The following is a 19,945-nucleotide window of genomic DNA, read 5'->3' as shown; positions in this document are numbered from 1 at the left end:
TGTTAATATTTTACATGTGACTTTAATATTTAATATAATATACATCTACATCTACATTTATACTCCGCAAGCCACCCAACGGTATGTGGCGGAGGGCACTTTACGTGCCACTGTCATTACCTCAATATTTTAAAACCTTTATTATAATTGTCGTAATGCGCATTACGAAAGGCCTGTTCATGGACAGTTGTAATCAAGGTTGTAAAATATTAACACTCTGTTGTAAACACAGAAGATGTCACACAAAGTGAGTTCGCCATTTAGTAGCTTGAATAGATCACAGCTCTCTTCTAGCACCCACACCTCGCAACAAGGTGAAAAAGTCCAGAAGCACAGTTCAGTAGCACTGAGTAGCAGGACCACTACCATAAATAATTTCAAGAACGACGACGGAAGATATTTTAGAAGATAAAAGTTGATAAATGCGTGTAACCGGGTGACATATCATATACGGAGCGGACATCATCATACTAGATAACCACATACGTTGCATTCCAGCGGATAAGGGAATTGCTCGCGAAGTAGGTAATCCAGGCTGGAGTCATAGTCTGGCACAAATTTTCAATTATCACTACACACTCACGAATAACTTAAGATTTATTGCAGGTATGCATATGTCTTGAATAATATTCTGTACTTATATTACGAGAAGTCGTTCAATAAGTTATGCAACACACATTTTCCTCAGCCGATTTCGATTGAAAAATGCGGAATTTGTTGCGGGACCTCGTGGAATCTTTCCGTTTCAGTCCCTGTAGTTTCATGGTGGTGGCGCTGTACGTAGCCTTCAAAATGGCGTCTGGAACGGAGGTGCCTTCTAAGCAGAGAGCTGTCACTGAGCTTCTTTTGGTGGGAAACCAGTGCATCGTAGATATTCACAGGCGCTTGTATAATGTCTGCGGAGACCTGACGGTGAACAAAAGCACTATGAGTCATTGCGCGCGGCATCTGTAATCATCGCAAGAAGGTCACGCAAAACTGTCCGATCTTCCGCGTGGGTGGCCGTTGTGGCCGAGCTGTTCTCGGCGCTTCAGTCCGTAACCGCGCTGCTGCTACGGTCGCAGGTTCGAATCCTGCCTCTGGCAAGGATAGGTGTGTGATGTTCTTAGGTTAGTTAGGTTTATGTAGTTCTAAGTCTAGGGGACTGATGACGTCAGATGTTAAGTCCCACAGTACTTAGAGCCATTTGAACCATTTCTCCCGCGTGCCGGCCGACCGCACACTGTTATAGCTTCTACACTGTGTTCATCGCCACAAAACTGCAAACGAACTTCTCACTTCTGCGTGTGTGATGGGGAGGTTACTGATGTAGCAAGACTTTGGCTGCGATGTCGACCAGTAGAGTGGTACCCTGAGGGCATACAGGCCCTCCTAGTACGGTGGCGTAAGTCCCTCTCATTGAATGGAGATTATGTTGAAAAATAGGATTTTGTAGCCAAAAGAGGGGGAATGATATAGTTTATTGTTATCGTGAATAAAACCAATCTGGTTGTAGAAAAACGGAGTTGCATTGCTTATTGTAGGCCCCTGTTCAGGCAGACTGCCTGCTGTCCTCCTCCGCGTGCGCGGGCAGGAGCCGTTGCTGAGAGCCACCGCCTCCATGCTGTGTCCACGACGTGATTCGGCATGCTTCGGCGCGCCCTGTCCTCAGTCGTGTGACCGTCTCTCGCCTGTGTAGGCGTCCTCACGGACTGCCACCCGCTACTGGAGTCAGCATCCTTGCTAAGTCGCTGACAGTATCACTCCACTGGCCAAGTGAGTCACGGACGGACAGAGACAGCAAGTCGCTCACTGTCCATAGCACCTTCACGTCGACCGTGTACAGCTTATGTTCTGTGGGTGTTGGCTTCTCCAAGAAACCTCGACCACTGAATGAATGTTTCAACAATTCTATTTTCGTGACGAACCGTTGGACAACAAACAGGCACCCTACAGCCAGTAGACCGCTACCCTGCCAAGGGTGATGAACTCGTGGCTTTCTGGTCTGTAATAACACACTTCAACCACGCACCTAGAGGACAACCGTATCAGCCTCTACACGGATACGTGCACACTCTTGAAACATCACCTCCTCCCCACAGGGCCCATATTTTCGTATAGGACTCCAACTGACGCCTTGAGCTCCAAGACGCTCGTTTTCCGTTATTTCCCTAAATCGCTGCAGGCAAATGCTGGGATGGTTCCTTTCAAAGGCTCAGCCAACCTCCTTCCCTAATCCGATGAGACCAATGACCTCGCTGTCTGGTCTCCTCCCCCAAAACAATCCAACCCAACCCAAGACGCTCTACAACATTATTGCAAAATTACAGCTTTTCCGCCAGTGTCAGTATGTAGTAGAAATGCAAGCATTGCAAGGTCTGCTTGATGTTTACTTCCAAAAGACGATCAAAAAGCAGCCGCCATAATGGAAAAAATCATTATAGGCTCCGATGACAACACATTAAGAAGGATTTACGAAAGACCTACTGATGACAGGGTGTTGTGTGACGTCCTTAGGTTAGTTATGTTTAAGTAGTTCTAAGTTCTAGGGGACTGATGACCATAGATGTCAAGTCCCATAGTGCTCAGAGCCATTTGAACCATCTTTGAAAGACCTACCTATCATCTTCAGATTGGGCAAATCACGGGCTAGGGCTCCGTTCTGGAGCCACTATTTTGAGACGTTAATGTAGAGCCGTTATTGGACAAACTACAACTCAGCGAGGAAGTGCTAGCCTACGCTGACGACCTCCTACTGTTGGTTGGCGGCCGTAGCCGAGAAGATCTAGAATCATAAGTAGAAAAAGCAATAACAATACTAACTGAGTGGTGCTAAGAAGCAAAAATGAAGGTTGCACAGCAAAAGTCAACAAGTCTTCTTCTAAAAGGCAATCTGATCAGGAATCCCACAGTCAGAATAGATGGAACACCAGTTCTCCGGCGTCGCGAAGCACGATACTTCGGAGTAATCATTGATGAAAAATGGAGCTACACACCCCACATAGAAACCACAACACAACGAGCCCTAGAAGCTCTAAATAATCTTATTAACATAGGACATAAAAGATTTCACCTGCCACCCGCACTGATCAAGCTTTATCATAGCAGCATCTTGTAGGTAGGATAGTAGGATATGCGTATGGGGTCTGGGCACACAGGCTCACGGGGGTGATGCCAGTCATGGCTGTGAGAAGGGTGCAGCGGAACATGATTCTGCGACAGTTGGAGCATACAGAACAACTCCGGGGGGGGGGGGGAGGGGGGGGGGGCTCTATTGGAGGTGAAGGGATTATGTTCACTAGATATAAAAATAAGAGAACAGGCAGCATGGCACTGAGTTTCCAAAGGAAAGATAGATAGGACTAGGGACATCTACATCTGCATCTATATTCCGCAAGCCACCTGACGGTATGTGGCGGAGGGTACCTTGAGTACCTCTATCGGTTCTCCCTTCTATTCCAGTCTCGTATTGTTTGTGGAAAGAAGGATTGTCGGTATGCCTCTGTGTGGGCTCTAATCTCTCTGATTTTATCCTCATGGTCTCTTCGCGAGGTATACGTCATGGGGTGCAGGTAGGAGACAAGTTTTCTGTTAAAAGAAGGGGGGAGGAGTTATGGCAACAATCACGGGAAAACGAAGAAACTGGTAGAAGGGTCTTCCAACTGCTGCATAACATTAAGGAACGACTTGGGATGACCTACTTCGAGCCAAGTAGAGAATTACTGCACTTTCTCACAGGACATGGGCCATACCGGACACATCTACGTCAGTTTGGAAAAAGAGCAACACCAGCGTGTGACTGTGGCGCTCAAGACGGTACACCTGTGCACACAATCTATGACTGCTTGTTATACGATGATGTGACGCATGACTTAAGAACACAATTACCGAATAACGACACCTATGCTGTTACATTTAATGTCCTTAGCATTGTGGCAGTCGAGGTATCACAGAAGATCTTGAGAGAAATTCTAAGGAACCAAAAGGGATAGCAAAAAACTCGGAATAGACTGAGATGTACCCGGCATATCGTCGGGTGCGGAACTGGCCAGTCGCCTCACGACCGGAATCCGCCGCGCTACTGGTCACAGCGGGTGCATCACCTCCCAGGCAAAGACAATTGCACTCTTACTTTAAGTACTAGAAGTTAGTAGTAGTAGTAGTAGGTAGAATAGAACACTAACCACACTGACAAAGTAGCGACTGCAGCGACAAAACCAACTTGGCGAGCCTAGTGCCAGGGGCACGCTCACTGGGTTTAGCTCGGTGGGCAGGCCACAATAGTAGGTTTATACATAAACTGTGTAAGGGATCTGCACTCGGCACGGGTCGATAGGGCGAACAATCGATTGTGACGTGTTGCGAGAGCGAGTGTCGAGGTGCGCCAGAGTAGTTGGCGGGAATGGTGTGTGTGTGGAGGCCGTTATTGGAATACATGGTTTTTAACCGAGAAGGGTGTCACCATCGCCGTGGTTAGACCCCTGAATAATAAATAAATACCGGGAAAGGGATGACGTATCTTTGTAAAAGTGATCAGTGACGTTACCAGTGCCGATATTTAGTTTCGCGTCTACCGCGCCGGCCTAACCTTGGATTGCAGTGTTGGATGCAGTGGTGGATTAGCTTGTGACGATAATGGCAAATAAAGAAAGCCTGTGCTGAGATTAACCGCAATTAGATACGTATGATGAAGGCAGTGGCTGTCTCTTTTTTGTGTTTTGAGAAGAGTATAAGTTCGTAATTAGTAAAACTGTGTTGTGTTCCTTATTACCATACATTCAGTATTATAGTATTGAACAGGATGAAATGGAAAGTAACAACATCCGCAGCAGTCAATTCCGATTACCAGTTCCATTAGGTTCACGGTCATGTTAATAATAAATATTGGGCTGCTTGTCGATCAGATCAGGACGGGATAAAAACGGAGGTGTTACAACTGGCACAACTGTAATCGCTGCAGAGTAGATTAGCTAGAAATAGAATAGATTAACAAAATAGATTAACCTTGCTCATAGATACGAGGGCAGTTCAATAAGTAATGCCACACATTTTTTTTCTGAAACAGGGGTTGTTTTATTCAGCATTGAAATACACCAGGTTATTCCCCAATCTTTTAGCTACACAACACTATTTTTCAACGTAACCTCCATTCAATGCTACGGCCTTACGCCACCTTGAAGTGAGGGCCTGTATGCCTGCACGGTACCATTCCACTGGTCGATGTCGGAGCCAACGTCGTACTGCATCAATAACTTCTTCATCATCCGCGTAGTGCCTCCCACGGATTGCGTCCTTCATTGGGCCAAACATATGGAAATCCGACGGTGCGAGATCGGGGCTGTAGGGTGCATGAGGAAGAACAGTCCACTGAAGTTTTGTGAGCTCCCCTCGGGTGCGAAGACTTGTGGGAGGTCTTGCGTTGTCATGAAGAAGGAGAAGTTCGTTCAGATTTTTGTGCCTACGAACATGCTGAAGTCGTTTCTTCAATTTCTGAAGAGTAGCACAATACACTTCAGAGTTGATCGTTTGACCATGGGGAAGGACATCGAACAGAATAACCCCTTCAGCGTCCCAGAAGACTGTAACCATGACTTTACCGGCTGAGGGTATGGCTTTAAACTTTTTCTTGGTAGGGGAGTGGGTGTGGCACCACTCCATTGATTGCCGTTTTGTTTCAGGTTCGAAGTGATGAACCCATGTTTCATCGCCTGTAACAATCTTTGACAAGAAATTGTCACCCTCAGCCACATGACGAGCAAGCAATTCCGCACAGATGGTTCTCCTTTGCTCTTTATGGTGTTCAGTTAGACAACGAGGGACCCAGCGGGAACAAACCTTTGAATATCCCAACTGGTGAACAATTGTGACAGCACTACCAACAGATATGTCAAGTTGAGCACTGAGTTGTTTGATGGTGATCCGTCGATCATCTCGAAAGAGTGTGTTCGCACGCTCCGCCATTGCAGGAGTCACAGCTGTGCACGGCCGGCCCGCACGCGGGAGATCAGACAGTCTTGCTTGACCTTGCGGCGATGATGACACACGCTTTGCCCAACGACTCACCGTGCTTTTGTCCACTGCCAGATCACCGTAGACATTCTGCTAGCGCCTATGAATATCTGAGATGCCCTGGTTTTCCGCCAAAAGAAACTCGATCACTGCCCGTTGTTTGCAACGCACATCCGTTACAGACGCCATTTTAACAGCTCCGTACAGCGCTGCCACCTGTCGGAAGTCAATGAAACTATACGAGACGAAGCGGGAATGTTTGAAAATATTCCACAAGAAATTTCCGGTTTTTTCAACCAAAATTGGCCGAGAAAAAAAATGTGTTGCATTACTTATTGAACTGCCCTCGTATGTCAGTTGTAGAAAATTTAAAGTAATAATGGTGCTGAACTATGTTGTATGATATGTAGACCCACTAATTATTAAGGTGGTGGGTTGTTTGTATCTTCATATTGTATTGTATTATATTGTGTTAATAAAGAATTTTTGTTTAAAAAAGTCACGCTTCCCTAGACACCGAATAATTTGAGGGTGCGAAGGTATAAAGTTTTTTTTGTTTTTTTTTTTGTTATGGTTTTAGGACGCAAAACTGCTACGGTTATGAGCGACCGGTCTGTGACTTAGGAAAAGGTAAAAAAAGAAACTCGAAACCAGCAGCAATGAGAACGAAACCCAAAAAAATGGAGAAACTAAAAGCAGAAGGAAAGCTTAAAAAACCACAATAGAAGGGGGTTGGTTGTCCCCAAAAAGAGCTTCAAATGACTGACGTCATCTCACTGGCACTAATAAACTCGAGAACGCGATCGGCTGAGCGCGTGTCATCTGCTAAAATGAAAGATATATCAGGCGACAGCTGGAGACGGGGGCGTAACGGAGTAAAATAGGGGCACTCAAGTAAAAGGTGTCTTACCGTCCACAGCTGAGAGCAGTGGGGACAGAGTGGGGGAGGATCGCCACTTAAAAGATGTCGATGGCTAAAAAGACAGTGCCCTATCCGGAGTCTAGTTAAAATTACCTCCTCCCGACGACGCGTTCAGGAGGAAGAGGTCCAAGCACAGGAAAGAGCTTTCACGTCCCGCAATTTATTATGGGGAAGTGTCGAACAATGTGCGTGCCATAAAAGAACAACACGACGACATAAAACACTCCGTAGATCGGCGAAGGGAATCGTGCAAATAGCTGGCCGAAGAGGAGAGACCGAAGCCTTTTGGCCGCTATATCGGCCGCCTCCTTTCCACAGATATCAACGTGTCCTGGGATCCAGAGGAACGCCCCAGAGACGCCCCCCAAGTGGAGAAAGCGTAGGCAGTCCTGAATCCGGTGGACCAGAGGGTGGACAGGGTAGAGAGCTTGGAGACTGACGAGGGAGCTGAGAGAATCTGAACAGATAACATACTGTATCCGCTGATGGCGACGGATGTATTGGACAGCCTGGAGAACAGCGTAAATCTCCGCAGTATAAACCGAACACTGGTTGGGAAGCCGAAATCGAGTTGGGGTGTAGCCAACAATATAGGCACTTCCTACCCCAAACGATGTTTTTGAGCCATCACTGTAAATAAATGTGGCTTCCTTCATTTGTGCACATAGAGCAGCAAATGCCCGACGATAAACAAGTGAAGGGGTACCATCCTTGGGAAACTGACAAAGGTCACGAAGCAGGCAGGTCCGGGGACGGAGCCAAGGCGGTGCTGTACCCCAAGTTGTCAAGAAAGTTTTAGGAAAGTGGAAGGAAAGAGAATGGAGCAGTCGACGGAAGCGGACTCCCGGTGGTAGCAGGGAGGATGAGCGGCCTGCATACATTAAATCCAAGGAGGCGTCGAAAAAAATGTCATGGGCCGGATTTGCAGGCATGGAAGACAGATGGCTAGCATAACGACTCAGAAGGACAGCTCGCCGATTGGACAGCGGAGTTTCAGCAGTCTCAGCATAAAGGCTTTCCACAGGGCTGGTGTAAAAAGCTCCTGACACTAAACGTAATCCACGGTGGTGGATAGAGTCGAGACGCCGAAGAATAGACGGCCGAGCAGAGGAGTAAACTATGCTTCCATAGCCCAATTTCGAGAGCACTAAGGCGCGATAGAGGCGGAGAAGGACCACTCGGTCCGCTCCCCAGGAGGTACCATTCAGGACACGGAGGGTGGAAGGTATAAAGGAACAGATATTTGACAGAAACAAGTAGAGAACTGTATGAAGCGCAAACCAATTCGAATCTCCCGGGACAGGAGCACTCAGTGGCGACTTTGACGTTCTGACCTGGAGGAGGAACGTGCTCTCGGCTGGCAGGCGACGCAGAGGCCGAATCTCGCCCCTGGTGCGGTGCACGGCGAAGAAGTAGCCGGTGGCGTTGTCCGCCGGCGCCGAGGCGGGCGGCTGTGCCCACTCTGTGCGGCGCCGCGACGCCGTCAGCCAGGCGTCGTCGGCGTCCACGTCCACGTCGCCGTCGCCGTCGCCCGCGAAGCGCGTGACGGTCCAGCGCGCGCGACTGTCGTCCCTGCTGGTGCGGTACTGGGTGCGCGCCCAGCCGCCGCCGTCCACGGAAGCGTCCAGCTCCAGGAAGGCGTCGCTGGAGTTGAGGCTCTCGGCGACGGAGCGGTAGTGCGGCACGGACCAGGGCGAGCGCGGCCCGGCGGTGAGCACCTCTGCCGCCAGGCTGTACGACACGCTGGCGTTGTCGCCCGCGTCGCGGTCAGTGGCGACGAGCCGCAGCAGCGGCGCCGACGGCGGCGCCGTCTCCTCCACCGTCACCTCTAGCGGCGCCCGCGCCGACCCGCTCACGTTGCGCACCTCGCTGCGGCGCGGCTCCCCGTGCAGCACCACCAGCTGCACGAAGCGCGGCGCGTTGTCGTTCACGTCCGTCACGCTCACCGTCAGCTTCGCTTCGGAACTCAAGTTGCCTGTGCGACAAAAGGACAGCGCATTAAGAAAAGTGCAACTCGTTCCCGCTACCGAGAAGGGCAGACGGACAAAAATTGAGATGTTTGCATTCCGCAGACGTCTCGTAACATCTACATTTATACTCCGCAAGCCACCCAAAGGTGTGTGGCGGAGGGCACTTACGTGCCACTGTCATTATCTCCCTTTCCTGTTCCAGTCGCGTATGGTTCGCGGGAAGAACGACTGCCGCAAAGCTTCCGTGCGCGCTCGAATCTCTCTAATTTTACATTCGTGATATCCTCGGGAGGTATAAGTAGAGGCAAGCAATACATTCGATTCCTCATCCAGAAACGCACCGTCTCGAAACCTGGACAGCAAGCTACACCTCGATGCAGAGCGCCTCTCTTGCAGAGTCTGCCACTTGAGTTTGCTTTAACATCTCCGTAACTCTATCACGCTTACCACATAACCCTGTGACGAAACGTGCTGCTCTTCTTTGGATCTTCTCTATCTCCTCTGTCAACCCGACCTGGTACGGACGCCACACTGATGAGCAATTCTCAAGTATAGGTCGAACGTGTGTTTTGTAAGCCACCTACTTTGTTGATGGACGACATTTTCTAAGGACTCTCCCAATGACTCACAACCTGGCACCCGCCTTACCAACAATTAATTTTATATGATCATTCTACTTCAAATCGCTCCGTACGCATACTCCCAGATGTTTTACAGAAGTAACTGCTACCAGTGTATGTTTCGCTATCGTACAATCATACAATAAAGCATCCTTCTTTCTATGTATTCGCAATACATTACATTTGTCTATGTTAAGGGTCAGTTGCCACTCCCTGCACCAAGTGCCTATCCGCTGCAGATCTTCCTGCATTTCGCTGCAATTTTCTAATGCTGCAACTTCTCTGTATACTACAGCATCATCCGCGAAAAGCCGCATGGAACTTCCGACATAATCTACTAGGTCATTTATATATATTGTGAAAAGCAATGGTCCAATAACACTCCCCTGTGGCACGCCACAGGTTACTTTAACGTCTGTAGACGTCTCTCCCTTGAGAACAACATGCTGTGTTCTGCCTGCTAAAAACTCTTCAATCCAGCCACACAGCTGGTCTGATATTCCGTACGCTCTTACTTTGTTTATCAGGCGACAGTGCGGAACTGTATCGAACGCCTTCCGGAAGTCAAGAAAAATGACATCTACCTGGGAGCCTGTATCCAATATTTTCTGGGTCTCATGAACAAATAAACCGAGTTGGGTCTCACACGATCGCTGTTTCCGAAATCCATGTTGATTCCTACAGAGTAGATTCTGGGTTTCCAGAAATGACATGATACGCGAGCAAAAAACATGTTCTAAAATTCTACAACAGATCGATGTCATCTGCTCGACGACCTTTCTTGAAAACTGGAACCACCTGATCTCTTTTCCAATCATTTGGAAACTTCCCTTCCTCTAGAGACTTGCGGCAGAAGACTCGTAAAACTCAGCTCGCTCCGCCGGTCGATGAAATCCAGAGTGGTGTAGACGACGGCGACCAGGTCGATTTCAGAAAAATACTCAATTCCGCATTGTCGATTAGTGAACGAAATACAAGTCTACCGAGTGTCTAAACAGTTTTCCGACTACGGTCATAGCTTCCCAGCAATTAGAGCTTAACACGTTGTTCTTAATGGAACTATATTGATAGTCATTACTGTTGACGGTATACGTAAATTAACTAGTGGGTAACGTCCGAAGCCTCGTGAGGCTTTTAAGACGAGGCTGCGGTTTATAGGAAGGTTACAGCGGCAGAAGACTTTAGCGAAATGCAGGAAGATCTACAGACGTGTGGTGTTTGGTGAAGGGACTGACAGTTGACCTTGAAAGTAAGTAAGTGTAATGTATTGCACGTAAATAGACAAAGATATCCATTACTGTCCGATTACGCTCCTGGCGAAAAATCGCTAGAAACAGCAACAGCCGAAAAATACCTAGAACAAAACTGTCTGGAGCGACGCAATGTGGAAAGATTACATAAAATCAAATGCAGGAAAGATAGGTGCCACGGTGAGAGTCATTGGAAGAGTATTCGGAAAATATACCGAGATCCTCTCCTGACGAGGAAGGTGGTAAAAATCTTGTAAAGCTCGAGTTTTATCTCCGATATGAAGTTGTCTAAACACCGAAAGACTTTACAAGAGAATATGAATTCCTCTGCTTACAATTAAATATGCAGTTCTTTAACACTACACTGCTTGCTGACAGATTGAATAGTGCGTGAGATCAATATTAATATTACAGTAATATAAAGAGCATTTAAGTTATTAGCTCCATCATATAAATGTAAATATAACTATTGTCCAGAGTGAAAACCGCATTTTTTGATAAATCTACAGACTAACAAGCCTTTCAAATCCGTCAATGCGTTGCATTGAAGTGTCTGCATGGCGTTATCATTAAAGGTGGCTAGTACGGTACGTTACACTGTAACACATCATTTCCGAATTTCTCAGGATCCTTGTTCGAAGGGGTGATTATCCAATTTTGATTTTGATTGGGGCAATGATTTTGTTCTGTTGATCTGACGTGTTGTATACGCATCTTCATCCCACAGTGGAGCTCCTCAGTTGACATGGAAAGTCATCCGCTTGAGCACTGCATCGTCTACAGACGCGTGCCCATCTGTACACAAATTGTTTCCGATGTTGTAATATGTTTTCATTTTTGACGCTGTCGGAGGTGAAGTATACAGACTGGCGTAATATACACTCCTGGAAATGGAAAAAAGAACACATTGACACCGGTGTGTCAGACCCACCATACTTGCTCCGGACACTGCGAGAGGGCTGTACAAGCAATGATCACACGCACGGCACAGCGGACACACCAGGAACCGCGGTGTTGGCCGTCGAATGGCGCTAGCTGCGCAGCGTTTGTGCACCGCCGCCGTCAGTGTCAGCCAGTTTGCCGTGGCATACGGAGCTCCATCGCAGTCTTTAACAATGGTAGCATGCCGCGACAGCGTGGACGTGAACCATATGTGCAGTTGACGGACTTTGAGCGAGGGCGTATAGTGGGCATGCGGGAGGCCGGGTGGACGTACCGCCGAATTGCTCAACACGTGGGGCGTGAGGTCTCCACAGTACATCGATGTTGTCGCCAGTGGTCGGCGGAAGGTGCACGTGCCCGTTGACCTGGGACCGGACCGCAGCAACGCACGGATGCACGCCAAGACCGTAGGATCCTACGCAGTGCCGTAGGGGACCGCACCGCCACTTCCCAGCAAATTAGGGACACTGTTGCTCCTGGGGTATCGGCGAGGACCATTCGCAACCGTCTCCATGAAGCTGGGCTACGGTCCCGCACACCGTTAGGCCGTCTTCCGCTCACGCCCCAACATCGTGCAGCCCGCCTCCAGTGGTGTCGCGACAGGCGTGAATGGAGGGACGAATGGAGACGTGTCGTCTTCAGCGATGAGAGTCGCTTCTGCCTTGGTGCCAATGATGGTCGTATGCGTGTTTGGCGCCGTGCAGGTGAGCGCCACAATCAGGACTGCATACGACCGAGGCACACAGGGCCAACACCCGGCATCATGGTGTGGGGAGCGATCTCCTACACTGGCCGTACACCACTGGTGATCGTCGAGGGGACACTGAATAGTGCACGGTACATCCAAACCGTCATCGAACCCATCGTTCTACCATTCCGAGACCGGCAAGGGAACTTGCTGTTGCAACAGGACAATGCACGTCCGCATGTATCCCGTGCCACCCAACGTGCTCTAGAAGGTGTAAGTCAACTACCCTGGCCAGCAAGATCTCCGGATCTGTCCCCCATTGAGCATGTTTGGGACTGGATGAAGCGTCGTCTCACGCGGTCTGCACGTCCAGCACGAACGCTGGTCCAACTGAGGCGCCAGGTGGAAATGGCATGGCAAGCCGTTCCACAGGACTACATCCAGCATCTGTACGATCGTCTCCATGGGAGAATAGCAGCCTGCATTGCTGCGAAAGGTGGATATACACTGTACTAGTGCCGACATTGTGCATGCTCTGTTGCCTGTGTCTATGTGCCTGTGGTTCTGTCAGTGTGATCATGTGATGTATCTGACCCCAGGAATGTGTCAATAAAGTTTCCCCTTCCTGAGACAATGAATTCACGGTGTTCTTATTTCAATTTCCAGGAGTGTAGCTTATCTCGGTGTCATAACTTCCTACGCAGAGTGGGGTAAACATCCAGGTGCCGCGCTATTCAAACGCGAAAATCGCCATATTTAACATATTTTTATTCGATAAGATCTTGTCGTATCTATAAAACAATTGCTATCATGAATATTGTCTCATACACACCTTCCATTCACGTGCGAAAGAATACCGTAGTTCAGTTAAAAAAATTAGTTTGAGTATATTTGTCATTAAAGTATTTGCTCTTTACTGCAAGAACCTCTAGGCACTATTCATCACGGTGGAAAGAGGTTTCGAATCTCTTTAAGGAGTCGAAAGTTGTTTGAAACAAAAAACTAATATGCCTCAGGTTATATGTAGCAGTAAGACGTAAGCCTTCCTTATCAGCGATTAGTGCACGTAACTAATAATCGCAAATATACGTTTTTGTAGTAATGATTCTCGATTATTACTGTTATGATTGAAAGTTGTGACGATTCCCACTACAGCAAGCCGTGCATTTTACTGCAAGTAATATTAAATTTAGATATGCGTCATAAAGCGTTATTGACACAGGACGCAAACCGGGCTGTATTAAGGAGCAGCAGGTAGTCATACCGGTAGGCACCTACTGTAACACTTGGTCTGGAAGCAGATAATGGGTGGGAAGAGCTGTTGAATTGGTACGAGATGACGAAATGCGCTTGCAGTCTGAGGGTCGGAAACGTATTTGTAATAACTACTGTGAAAAAAAAAGGTTTTCATCATATTTCGATAGATTAAGGTTTTATTTAAATACTCTGAAAAGGATTTTGCTGAAAAATTTTTTTCGAGCATTTAAAGATCATTTTCCTATCACGTGTGTTTATGTGCCACGCCCACTTTTCTGTCAAATGGCTCTGAGCACTATGGGACCTAACATCTGTGGTCATCAGCCCCCTAGAACTTAGACCTACTTAAACCTAACTAACCTATGGACATCACACACATCCATGCCCAAGGCAGGATTCGAACCTGCGACCGTAGCAGTCGCGCGGTTCCGGACTGAGCGCCTTAACCGCGAGACCACCGCGGCCGGCTCCACTTTTCTGTCACCCACTTTTCTGCGTATATTTTAGATCTTTATATCCCATACATTGCAACGTTAGAATTTTTTTTTTTTTTTTTTTTTTTTTTTACTCCTGAGGGTGTTGGCTATCCTTGGAATGCAACGGTGGGTATTCTTTTGCTTCTGCTCTTTGTAAACAACGCGCTTTCAAACACGCGGTTAGTTTTGTTCAAGTGTGATTGCGAGCATTTGTTACACTTACGTTTGCAGTGCTTGTTTACGTGTCTTTTGTTGTGTGTATTGAAGATGACGAAACGTAAAGGCATAATCAAGAAACGACAATTTAGAGTAAACAACTTCAAAGCTTTCTGGACAAGAGGTTATGTCGCCTGGCAACTAGGTTTCTAATAGTAATTCTTCAACAAGTGAATCATCAAAGAAGCTCTCACCATTTCAGGAGAGTTACAACGAATTTACTGTAAATGACAAGAGGTGCAGTAACATTATCATAAATTTTAGAATATTATCAGACGTAATTTCTAAATCTGTACAATGTAGACAGTGTGGTGAGTCACAGGGTGTTTGGATTTAATCTGCACTAAACGCTTAGCTGTGATTTCATTTATGAGTTCTTCAAAACCAGATGCAAGTGGCCCTTACGGAATTAACACTATATTAGTTTATGCCTTGCGATCCATTGGCAAGGGCATGGCTGCAGGGAAACATTTTGTTCAGTGATGAACTTACATCAACCACCAAATAAATGTGAAAAACTGACTGCAATAATAGAGAGAGCTGGCCGGCCAGAGTGGCCGTGCGGCTCTAGGCGCTAGAGTCTGGAGCCGAGTGACCGCTACGGTCGCAGGTTCGAATCCTGCCTCGGGCATGGATGTGTGTGATGTCCTCAGGTTAGTTAGGTTTAATTAGTTCTAAGTTCTAGGCGACTGATGACCTCAGCAGTTATGTCGCATAGTACTCAGAGCCATTCGAGCCATTTTTTTTAGAGAGAGCTGTATGTGAGGTCAGTGAGGAAAGCATGAAACTGGCTGATAGGGAAGCAGTGGAAGAAAATGATGGATGTTCGGATATTGCGGTTGGACTTGATGGAAGTTGGCAGAAAAGAGGACATACTTCTCTGAATGGAGTAGTGACTGCCACTAGTGTAGATACCGGTAAAGTGTTAGATGTGGAGATAATTTGTAAATTTGAAATGTTGTAAAGTCAATGAACATAAAGAACACAACTGTGTGGCTAATTTTAGAGGAACAAGTGGTGGTATAGAAGTTCATGGAGTACAACAAATATTTCATCGCTCCATAGAAACAAGAGGTTTACGGTACACCAAATATTTGGGAGATGGTGAACTCTAAGGCATATCGAGATGCCATTATTAGCAAAATAGAATGTGTAGGACATGTTCAAAAACGTTTGGGAACAAGGCTGAGAGAACTAACTGTTGATATGAGAGGAAAAAAATTAGAAGAGGGAAAATTGTTGACCAGACAGGGTCGGTTAACTAAAACAGAATTAGAAAACTTGCAGGTATACTATGGGCAGGCAATTAGCAGAAATAAAGAAAATCTGGAGGCAATGAAGAGAGATGTTTGGGCATATTCTTCCATAAGTCCTCTACTGATGATAAGCCATGTCATGGATTGTGTCCATCAGGAGAAAATTCGTGGTGCAAATACAATAGGGCTCAGGCAACTGGAGAATCTTATTCTAAGGAAATGTCTGCATGGGCAGACTCAGAGCCCAAATGAATCTTTCAACAGCATAATTTGGAACCGCTTTCCTAAAACTGTGTTTGGAGGCATGCATACAATGAAACTAGGAGTCCATGATGCTGTTATTACATTCAATTGTGGTAATACTGGAAAGTGTCGGGTACTGAAAAAGCTGGGAATTAATCCTGGTGAAAATATGATACGGGGCTGCAACATTGCGATAAAATGAGGATAGCCGATGCACACAGGTCTGCATCTAATATGGGCAAGAAAGCAAGACAAACATCCAGGAAGGAGAAAAAAGCTGGAAGACCTGCTAGAGGCAAAAGAAGGGCCATCATATGCAGCAGGACAGTTTTAATTAACTGTAAGTAACAAATTTCAAAAGTCTGAACATTTCTCGGGTATCCGACCGGGTAGCGCCGTAATTTTGTGGAGAAATTACGACGCTCCCCGGTCGGATGCCCGAGAACTGTTCAAATTGGAAATACGCCGGGAAAACTTCAGTTCGCAAATTTCAAAAGTTTTTTCTTTAAAGTCAATTTCCCGCAAACTAAAATTTTCAGAACATATGCCCCATTATATCAGAAACTATCATAGATGAATGGCGTTTTCAGAGACTCTGCATAACATAAAAAGCCACCTCTGGTACCACATTCATTAATATTCCCCCATTAGGAAGTTCACAAAAAATATTTTCTGCCGAAAAAACTTAATATTTTTTGCTAATAAATTTAAAAAAGTATTTCTTAAAAACTATAAAATGGATAAAGTAGATTTCAGTACAGTTGACTCTATTAGCATCATGTAACATACAGTAAAAATATTAAGGTCCTGCATCAAATAGTTTTTTCAGAAATTTGTCAAATACTTGCCTAAACTAACATGGGTTAGATAGGCAAGGTGTGGTCCCTTTAAGAACAATAGTTTTATAAAACATTTGCCAGCTTATTGGTAAGCAGGAAGCAGCCTTTTGCATACGACACAAAGGTATCGGTCGTCGAAAATTTGATATTCTAATTTAGCGACCTAAGGAGTCAACCAGCACTCAGATATGGTCTAGAGTACACTACGTGTCATTTTTGATGATCTTATGATACTATTTTTACTTTTTATACCGTTAGGTTGGACGGCACTTGACATAGAGAGTAGGGACTTTAGAATCTTGAATAATAATAATAATAATAAAGTAATTCCATTAATTAATTCACGACAGCGATATGTACTGTCGTCATGAACTGTAAAGCTTTTCCTTCCTCCGCCTTCCCCTATTGTCATTTCACCTACATATATCACACAAAAATCTCTCATTACGTGGCATCATAACCCACCAGCTAAAAGGTGACTGACTGAACGTCAGGTGTAAAGTTAGTCACTTTTTAGCTGGTGGGTTACGATGCAGAAAGAGAATGTTGGTGAGAATAAGATTCTCCAGTTGCCTGAGCCCTATTGTATCTGCACCACGTATTTTCTCCTGATGGACACGATCCATGACATGGCTTATCATCAGTAGAGGACTTACAGAAGAATATGGCCCAAACATCTCTCTTCATTGCCTCCAGAATTTCTTTATTTCTCATAATTGCCTGCCCATAGTATACCTGCAAGTTTTCTATTTCAGTTTTAGTTAACCGACCCTGTCTGGTCAACAATTTTCCCTCTTCTAATTTTTTTCCTCTCATATCAACAGTTAGTTTTCTCAACCTTGTTCCTAAACGTTTTTGAACATGTCCTACACATTCTATTTTGCTAATAATGGCATCACCATATGGCTTAGAGCTCACCATATTGTTGTATGTCTTATTGTCACCATCGTCCAAATATTTGGTGTACCGTACGCCTCTTGTTTCTACAGAGCGATGAAATATTTGTCGTACTTCATGAACGTCTATACCACCACTTGTTCCTCTAAAATTAGCCACACAGTTGTGTTCTTTATGTTCATTGACTTTACAACATTTGCAATATTTAGACATTATCTCCACATCTAGCACTTTACCAGTGTCTACACTCGTGGCAGTCACTACTCCATTCAGATAAGTATGTCCTCTTTTCTGCCAACTTCCATCAAGTCCAAGTGCAATATCCGAACATCCATCATTTTCTTCCACTGCTTCCCTATCACCCAGTTTCATGCTTTCCTCACTGACCTCACATACAGCTCTCTCTAATATTGCAGTCAGTTTTTCAAATTTATTTGGTGGTTGATGTAAGTTCATCACTGAACAAAATGTTCTCCCTGCAGTCATGCCCTTGCCAATTGCTCGTAAGGCATAAACTAGTTCTAGTGTTTATTCCATAAGGGCCACTTGCATCTGGTTTTGAAGAACTCATAAATGAAATCACAGCTGAGCATTTAGTGCAAATTAAATCCAAAGCAATTTCTACGCCTTTTTTAGCACTGGCACTCTCACAAATTTTCACACTCTGTGACTCACCACACTGTCTACATTGTACGAATTACAGTACCAGTTATCTAAACTGCAGCTCTGATCAAATTTACGGTTGCTTCAGCAAAGCTTGCGGGCAATGTGGTACGGCAAATTTATGACCGAGCACGGAGGTAGCCCGCAAAGTGTTCGCAAGATGTGTATGGACTAAAAAAGCCAAGAATGCTGATTGTGTCAGCCTTAAACTCGGTAATTTTTTTCCTCACACAAAAATTTTCACTGTTCTACAAACTCTACCCGATCGCTACCCGTGGAGTAGCACTCACCGGTGTCCTTGGCGACGACGCTGAGGTTGTAGTGGTCCGCCTGCTCGCGGTCGAGCGGCGCGCGCAGGTAGAGGCGGCCGGTGGCGGCGTCCAGGCGGAACAGGTGGCTGCCGTCGCCGCGCAGGCTCAGCGAGAAGGCGGCGTGGCTGCCGGCGTCGGCGTCGCTGGCGCGCACCGCCCGCGGCTGCAGCCGCACCTCGGCGCCCGGCGCCGCGTCCTCCCGCACTGCACCCTCGTACCGAGCGTGCTCGAACGCCGGCGCGTTGTCGTTCTCGTCGTCCACGAACACCGTCACCTGCCGCACGCCAGCCACTTCACTCATCCTCTGCCAGTCTACCTCCCGTCCAATTCTCTATCACTTCTCTCACTAGGTAAGTGTTTCGCTCGTTTGGAACTTTCCCATTATGACAGAATAACGGGCATTTTATACTGACAGAAACCGTAAATGCCTTGACCGAAAGATACCGATTTGTCATAAGGGACGCGGGACATTGTACCAATAGACTGCACAAACATATAACTGCAGCGCAATCACTGCAGAACAAGTTCAAAAATGGTTCAAATGGCTCTGAGCACTATAGGACTTAACATCTGAGGTCCTCAGTCCCCTAAAACCTAGAACTACTTAAACCTAACTAACCTAAGGATATCACACACATCCAAGCCCGAGGCAGAATTCGAACCTACGACCGTAGCGGTCGCGCGGTTCCAGAGTGAGGCGCCTAGAACCGCTCGGCCACAGCGGCCGGCGTGGAAATATTAGTGATGAGATGGACTCACAGAAACAGTATGACAAAAACAGTAGACACTGGTCGTTCCAGAAGGATCTTGGGATTTTTCGACTTTTTCTGACGAATAGACAAAGGCAGATTGTCACTATAAACTATTGGGAACAAAACACTGGAAACTGAGTTGAGATCACAAGTTCCCATGAGACATTTATCGCTGACACCCTGTCAGCAGGGACACTGAGTGGCAGTCTCTGGCACTCGGCGATATAAAATTTCCTGGTAAATTAAAACAGTGTGGCGAAGTGAGCCTCGAAACCGGTATCTTTGCCTTTCGCAAACAGGTGATCTACCATCTGAGCTATGCAAAATCGACACATAACTCGCCTTCCCAGCTTTTCTTTAGTTAGTACTTCATATTTAATACCCAAGCAAAAGGTCACAGGCTCGAGTCCCACTCTGGTACACAGTTTTACTCTGCCATAAAGTTTCAAATCAGCACATAATCCGCTACGGAAGTAAAATTCATTCCAGTCTTTCCTCTGTTTGTGGTGACCAGATCGACGCCATTGTGTTCGTAGACGACCTGGTGAAAAGTCGCAGGAGGCACATGAATTCATGTTGTGGGGAACTATCGAATATGACAACAGGACTAATTTTGTAATTGCTGAAGGGAAGCTCAATGTTCTCGAGTATTTAA

At 46.4% G+C, this 19,945-nt stretch overlaps 1 protein-coding gene across 1 annotated transcript in view; it reads right to left on the bottom strand.

Annotated features, from left to right (window-relative positions):
* The window catches only part of LOC124588145 (cadherin-89D), a 410,233-nt gene that overhangs the window by 67,196 nt on the left and 323,092 nt on the right, over positions 1-19,945 (bottom strand). Inside the window, exons 14-17 of the mRNA XM_047131469.1 lie at positions 18,518-18,812; positions 8,696-8,885; positions 8,419-8,641; positions 8,245-8,388 (exon numbers count right to left, since the gene is read on the bottom strand). Of these exons, the coding sequence (XP_046987425.1) occupies positions 8,245-8,388; positions 8,419-8,641; positions 8,696-8,885; positions 18,518-18,812 (852 nt within the window). The remainder of the gene's footprint in view (positions 1-8,244; positions 8,389-8,418; positions 8,642-8,695; positions 8,886-18,517; positions 18,813-19,945) is intronic.

This window comes from Schistocerca americana, chromosome 1, assembly GCF_021461395.2.
Source record: "Schistocerca americana isolate TAMUIC-IGC-003095 chromosome 1, iqSchAmer2.1, whole genome shotgun sequence".
Classification (NCBI taxonomy): Eukaryota; Metazoa; Arthropoda; class Insecta; order Orthoptera; family Acrididae; genus Schistocerca; species Schistocerca americana.
The sequence above is the reverse complement of the archived record's forward strand: the minus strand, read 5'-3'. Positions and strand labels throughout refer to the sequence as shown.